Genomic DNA, 7,500 nt, shown 5'->3' with positions numbered 1-7,500 from the left:
GACGTCTGACGATACAACAGGAAGTCAGAGGCTCTTATCTCATGTTGGTGTGTGTGTGTGTGTGTGTGTGAGCTGCTGCTATCAGACTCCAGGCATGCAGTCAGTCAGCTGAACCACACTGATAACACACACACACACACACACACACACACACACTTAAATGCATTACATCACTACAGTAGAAAAGTACAAATGGCCGCCTGGTTGTTTTAGCAGCAGATTCTCGAATCTCTCTGAGTTTTAATCTGGAAGATTTTCAAAAAACTCACTCTGTTGTAGCTTGAGCTTCTCTGTCCTTTGTTTTGATTATTGGGACGGCTGTGTGTGTGTGTGTGTGTGTGTGTGTGTGTGTTTGAACAGTGACTGAAGACGCAGAGAAAGCTAAGCTACTGAGCTAACACTGTAGCACGAAGGCTGCGCTCACACTATTCGTCGTTTTCAACGGAAACTGTGACACGAAGCCACAAACGTGACGAGCTGGCCTCGTCTTCTCGGCGCTCCGGTGACGCGGTGAAGCGTCGACCAATCACGTGTCTCTGTTTGACCGTCAGCAGCTTCCTGTGCTTCAGCGGTTCTATTTAACCACACTAACACAGGCGGAGGGTGGCGGCTCGCTGTGGGCACTATGCTAGCTAACGTTAGCTTCTGTTTACTAGCTTAAAGAAAGTCAGATATTAACGTGGAACACTTTAGCTTGAACCCGACAGGTGGATGTTGGACATTATCCTGCTAATCACACGGCTTCTTACTAAAGAAATCAACAATGTGACACAAAATACAGACTTAGAAACGATTTTACTGGTTTAAAATGTTGTTGTTGTTGTTGTGTGTCACACAGAAATAACTGACCAATCAGAACAGAGTATTCAACAGAGCAGCCGAACGTCACAAACTAAACAGAAAGAAGAAGTTAAACAGATGTTCTGGATGTTGTGTGTGAAGTAAAAGCATGTGGAGCAGTAAAAAGGATGATAATTCCTCTGAGGTCTGGTGGAGGAGAGTCGTGTCGTGGGGGGGCCTTACCTGCAGGCTGATGTTTCCGTAGCTGTTCTTCAGCATGGTGACGACCTCGCTGTGCGACAGGCCGTCCACAGACTGACCGTTGATGCTGACGATCCGGTCGCCCACCTGGACACAGATGTCATGTGACCCCACGACAGACGGACCCGCATCACGTGACCCGTTAAACACAAAACCTCTCTACCTTGAGTCGGTGCGTCTTGGCGGCGACTCCGTTGGCCTGAATCATGGCGATGAAGATGGGGATGTCACCCAGTGGGCTGCCCTTCCCCCCCGCTATACTCACCCCGAGGGAGTCGGTGGCACCCTGAGGAGAGAGAGGCAGGAGATGAAGTGGTGGAGACTCTCCTGGACCTGCCCCGGGGCACGAACCGGACACGCTCACAGTCTGAGTGACGGCGTTTAAATCGACCAGAGACGTGTTAGTGTGGAGCATTATGGCGCCGACCTTTGACCTCTGAGCTTGTGTGGAGCGCTGTCATAATGAGCCACTAACACCCTTCAGATAAAAAGGACTCATCGCCAAACAGGACAGACACAGAAACCTACAGACTCAGTTTGTTAACGTCGGCTGAACAGTTTATTAATTCCATGTTATATTAATAAGTAAACAGCTGAGAATCAAGTGATGAGAACATCTGCAGTCATGGTAACACGTTACACTACACACTAATTATCCAGAGTTTACATCAATCAATCAACCAATCAATCAATCTTCATCACCAGTTTTTACTTTAATACTTCTTGGTCTTTGTAGTTTACTGTATTAGTGTGTGTGTGTGTGTGTGTGTGTACTGTAATACATAGAGTAAACTTTATCATTTACCCTTGTGATCTCCACCGTACGGACGCCAGCATCTTCCCCTAAACACACACACACACACACACACACACACACACACACACACACAGACAGAGATAAACAACAGTGATCAATATTTAACTAGTGTTTTTATCAGAAGCACAAAACAACAAACAAACTTGTTCCCCCAAAGTAACTTTTTAATTAAAAGATATTAGACAGAATCAATCAGTGCTGTTTGGTGACATTTACAGTTCTTCTTACCTTTTAAAACCCCTTAAACTAACACTAACACTAACACTAACACTAACACTGATACTAACACTGTTACTGTTACTAACACTGTTACTAACACTGTTACTGTTACTAACACTGTTACTAACACTGTTACTAACACTGTTACTGTTACTAACACTGTTACTAACACTGTTACTGTTACTAACACTGTTACTAACACTGTTACTGTTACTAACACTGTTACTGTTACTAACACTGTTACTAACACTGTTACTAACACTGTTACTGTTACTAACACTGTTACTGTTACTAACACTGTTACTGTTACTAACACTGTTACTAACACTGTTACTGTTACTAACACTGTTACTAACACTGTTACTAACACTGTTACTGTTACTAACACTGTTACTAACACTGTTACTGTTACTAACACTGTTACTGTTACTAACACTGTTACTAACACTGTTACTGTTACTAACACTGTTACAACACTGTTACTGTTACTAACACTGTTACTGTTACTAACACTGTTACTGTTACTAACACTGTTACTAACACTGTTACTGTTACTAACACTGTTACTGTTACTAACACTGTTACTAACACTGTTACTAACACTGTTACTGTTACTAACACTGTTACTAACACTGTTACTGTTACTAACACTGTTACAACACTGTTACTAACACTGTTACTGTTACTAACACTGTTACTGTTACTAACACTGTTACTAACACTGTTACTGTTACTAACACTGTTACTAACACTGTTACTGTTACTAACACTGTTACTGTTACTAACACTGTTACTAACACTGTTACTGTTACTAACACTGTTACTAACACTGTTACTAACACTAATTAAATAAATACCAATTAAAAACAGCCATCCAAATATGTGAATTAATACAATAATTTAATAATGCTTTTAAAATCCCGTCAACCTACCCAAGTTACCCTGGGGTATTAGTAGTCTAGTTACCCTAGGATTACCCTTGGGTAACGGGCACGCCGTTAAAGTCGTAGCTTAGCACTCTACCTGTGCTGTTAGAGGAGGAAGTGATGTCACTGTAGCTCAGGACTCTACCTGTGCTGTTACAGGAGGAAGTGATGTCACTGGCGGGCTTCGTGTTGTTGTTGTTGAGGAGCGGGGGGCCGGTGGAGGTCGACGTGGGGGGGTCAGAGGTCGTGGGGTCAGAGGGTGGAGCCACAACAACACCTGAGCTGTTCCCACTCATCTGAGACAGACAGTACACACAGTCAGTGATGTCTGCCCCTGGAGGAGCAGTGAGGGATCATGGGAGTTGTTGTCTTCATCTGACGCAAACTCATCATCAAATCATGTTCTCACACACACACACACACACACACACACACACACACACACACACACACACACACACACACACCTGGCTTCCTTGTGAACTGTGTCTGGATGAGATCCAGGATGCAGCTTTTAGTCGTCCAAGCTCCAACTGGACCGGACCACGAGCACACTGCAGGACACACACACACACACACACACACACACACACACACACATAAATATTATAATATACTTGTGCTTCGGTGTCTCTACCGTTGGTCACTGGTTCCAGGTCCTGGTATCAGTTCTAATGTAAATGGTACCAAACCTGCGTCCTCTAGTATCTAGAAAATAAGTACTGAAGCTGTAAAGTACAACATAAACCAGGGGTCTGAAACTGAGAGCTGCTTCATGTACTGAGTCAGACGAAGGGCTCCCAGTTTGTCACACTGCTCTGAAATAACACATGAGCTCAGTTTGCCTTTAGTTATATATTATTATTATTATTGATTAATGATACTCATCTATGTGAAGACACTGATCACGTTAGTGATTTCTCACAATAATTATCAACAATGACTTAACAAGGGGGGAAACAGATCAAATCAATATTACACATTTAATTTCTATTAATCTCAGTAATTGTTTAAATGTTCAGATGATCACTTCTACAACATTTCATAGAACAAATGTTCCATGTTCACTTCCCACTGACAGAGAGCCTTTAAACACACCATCAGCTGTGCTGCACCACGTTTGAAACACTTATCAATGATGTAATGTCCCATCCCGGTCCAGCTGATCCACCCAGTTACCGGACACAGCGGAACTAATTCTTCTATTTTTAAGATATTGTCATTTTCAAATCTATATAAATTCAAGTGTGATTAAAAAAGAACAGCAACAGAAAATAAATTAAAGTTTAGAGGCAGCTCACTGGTGAGTTGTGCTATTTTTAGAACAGGCCTGGGGGGGTGACTCATGAGGTCCTGGGGAGACTTGGTGCCCACAGGCCCTGTGTTGGTGACCCCTGCTATAGTGTGTGTGTGTGTTGTGTGTGTGTGTGTGTGTGTGTGTGTGTGTGTGTGTGTGTGTGTGTGTGTGTGTGTGTGTGGTACCTTCAGTATGGCAGCGACAGCTTCCTGGGAGGCGTGTCTTGTGTCGTCCCCGTTGACCAATAGAATCTGATCTCCCTGCATCACACGACCGTCCAGCTCAGCAGCTCCTCCTCTGACCACCTCAGAGATAAACACACCGCTGCCACTCCTAACACACACACACACACACACACACACACACACAGTTCCCTGAGTGTAACTCAGCAGCTACAGAGTGGTGTGTGTGTGTGTGTGTGTGTGTGTGTGTGTGTGTGTGTGTGTGTGTGTGTGTGTGTGTTATTTAAGGTGGACCTCTTCCCCACGATGCTGAGTCCCAGCCCTCTGCCGCTCCTTTTCTGCAGCTCCACCTTAAAGACGTCCAGGTTCTCCTCGTCTCTGTACTGAGCCTCGTCCCTCAGCACCGTCAGACGAACCTTCGCCGGCGTGTGCCGCAGGGCGGCGATGGCCTCCTCATGGGACGCCCCGCGGAGGTCCACGCCGTTCACCTGGACGGACACACAGAGAATAACACACAGTCCTCACTTTGTACTCTGTATAAACACAGATCAGATGTTTGTTTGTCTGCTCAGCATTTGTCCAGCAGGGGGAGCCGGTGTTCACGTTCACCTGAGGAACCTGTGTTCACCTGAGGAACCTGTGTTCACCTGAGGAACCTGTGTTCACCTGAGGAATCTGTGTTCGCCTGAGGAACCTGTGTTCACCTGAGGAACCTGTGTTTAACCTGAGGAACCTGTGCTCGCCTGAGGAACCTGTGTTTAACCTGAGGAACCTGTGTTTACCTGATGAACCTGTGCTCGCCTGAGGAACCTGTGTTTAACCTGATGAACCTGTGTTCACCTGAGGAACCTGTGCTCGCCTGAGGGACCTGTGTTTAACCTGAGGAACCTGTGTTCACCTGAGGAACCTGTGCTCGCCTGAGGGACCTGTGTTTAACCTGAGGAACCTGTGTTCACCTGAGCTTTATATTTTCCACACACTTTCTTCTTCTCTTCCACCAAACCTCAGAGGAAATCTCTTCATTTTTACTGCTCTGCACGTTTCTGACAGCTTTAGTTACTTCACAGCTTCACAGCAACAAATCACACAAAGAATTTATAAAATCTGATGTTTTGTTCTGAATTAGACTCCAACAGTTTGTACAGGGAGGTAGTAGTACTTTTACTGCTAACAGTATTTTTACTGAGGTAGTAGTACTTTTACTGCTAACAGTATTTTTACTGTGGTAGTAGTACTTTTACTGCTAACAGTATTTTTACTGTGGTAGTAGTACTTTTACTGCTAACAGTGTTTTTACTGTGGTAGTAGTACTTTTACTGCTAACAGTATTTTTACTGAGGTAGTAGTACTTTTACTGCTAACAGTATTTTTACTGAGGTAGTAGTACTTTTACTGCTAACAGTATTTTTACTGAGGTAGTAGTACTTTTACTGCTAACAGTATTTTTACTGTGGTAGTAGTAGTTTTACTGCTAACAGTATTTTTACTGAGGTAGTAGTACTTTTACTGCTAACAGTGTTTTTACTGAGGTAGTAGTACTTTTACTGCTAACAGTATTTTTACTGAGGTAGTAGTACTTTTACTGCTAACAGTGTTTTTACTGAGGTAGTAGTAGTTTTACTGCTAACAGTATTTTTACTGTGGTAGTAGTACTTTTACTGCTAACAGTATTTTTACTGAGGTAGTAGTAGTTTTACTGCTAACAGTATTTTTACTGAGGTAGTAGTAGTTTTACTGCTAACAGTATTTTTACTGTGGTAGTAGTACTTTTACTGGAACACAAACCTGTGACATAATACTAATATAGTTTTCATCATTAAACCCAGTAGTGACGTCTACACCAGGCTGCTCTGATGTTTACAGCCTTTTATTACATGTAAGAGAAATAAACACTGTATTTGTTTTGTATATTATAACAGCTAACTTGTTATCTGGACTATCGGTGACCCCAGCAGAGGTCAGTCCTACTCAGAGCGCCGTGCAGAGCTAGCAGAGCTAACAGAGCTAACAGAGCTAACAGAGCTAGCAGAGTTAACAGAGCTAACAGAGCTAACAGAGCTAGCAGAGTTAACAGAGCTAACAGAGCTAACAGAGCTAGCAGAGCTAACAGAGCTAGCAGAGCTAACAGAGCTAACAGAGCTAGCAGAGCTAACAGAGCTAACAGAGCTAACAGAGCTAGCAGAGCTAACAGAGCTAACAGAGCTAACAGTTCGGGGTGATACCTCCAGGACCTGATCTCCAGCCCACAGGCGACCGTCTCTGGCTGCAGCTCCTTCCTCGTAAACCTCATGGATCACTATGGCGTCCTGGTGGAGAGACACAGAGACAGAATGAGAGAGAGGGAGAATAAATAGAGGGAGTGTTTGTGCTGATGAGCTGTCACTGAGCTGCTGTTGTATTCTGCTCAGCAGAATCAGTGGCACTGAGGTGCTGATGAAGCTCATCATGTCTCTTTGTTGCAGCTCTGAAGCTGAAGATCAGATCAACTCTCTCATGGCCTCTTTATAACTGGTCTGAAGATGAAGGCCCCCATTAAAGAGTCACTGTTTCCCAGGAAGTCAGTGTTAAAAGGTCCACTTCACTGAGTGTTTGATGGATAACTGCAGTACTTTTAACCCTGCATCCTCTGTGTCCACATCCTGGTGTCTGAGTGACTGGTAGGTAGTAAAAGTGTTGGAACTGGTCCAGTAGATCACCTCAGCCAGCAGACACCAAACGGGCTGCAACTTAAGATCCTTGTGGTTTAACCACAAACAGCTGTTATATCGCGCTCTTCAAACACACCAGACTCCATTCACAAAAACAGGGATTTTACCTCACAGGACACAGGAGCTGCTGGTCTACTGCTGCCTCCATCAGTTAATGCAATGGTGTTACTGTGTGACTAGATCCATCACAAAATTTGTGTAACACACAATAACACAAACAAAGTAACCCTTTATAGCAGCAGCAGAGCAGCAGCTCCTGTGTCCTGTTCTCTAAAATCCCTGTTTTAGTGAATGTAGTCTGGTGTGTGTG

General features: G+C 43.9%; 1 protein-coding gene across 1 annotated transcript in view; it reads right to left on the bottom strand.

The window, feature by feature from the left end:
• patj (PATJ crumbs cell polarity complex component) overlaps positions 1–7,500 on the bottom strand; it is a 109,538-nt gene that overhangs the window by 1,774 nt on the left and 100,264 nt on the right. Inside the window, exons 35-42 of the mRNA XM_070832976.1 lie at positions 6,705–6,788; positions 4,777–4,970; positions 4,486–4,633; positions 3,471–3,557; positions 3,101–3,299; positions 1,847–1,884; positions 1,205–1,327; positions 1,024–1,128 (exon numbers count right to left, since the gene is read on the bottom strand). Of these exons, the coding sequence (XP_070689077.1) occupies positions 1,024–1,128; positions 1,205–1,327; positions 1,847–1,884; positions 3,101–3,299; positions 3,471–3,557; positions 4,486–4,633; positions 4,777–4,970; positions 6,705–6,788 (978 nt within the window). The remainder of the gene's footprint in view (positions 1–1,023; positions 1,129–1,204; positions 1,328–1,846; positions 1,885–3,100; positions 3,300–3,470; positions 3,558–4,485; positions 4,634–4,776; positions 4,971–6,704; positions 6,789–7,500) is intronic.

Source organism: Pempheris klunzingeri, chromosome 6 (assembly GCF_042242105.1).
Source record: "Pempheris klunzingeri isolate RE-2024b chromosome 6, fPemKlu1.hap1, whole genome shotgun sequence".
Taxonomy (NCBI): Eukaryota; Metazoa; Chordata; class Actinopteri; order Acropomatiformes; family Pempheridae; genus Pempheris; species Pempheris klunzingeri.
The sequence above is the reverse complement of the archived record's forward strand: the minus strand, read 5'-3'. Positions and strand labels throughout refer to the sequence as shown.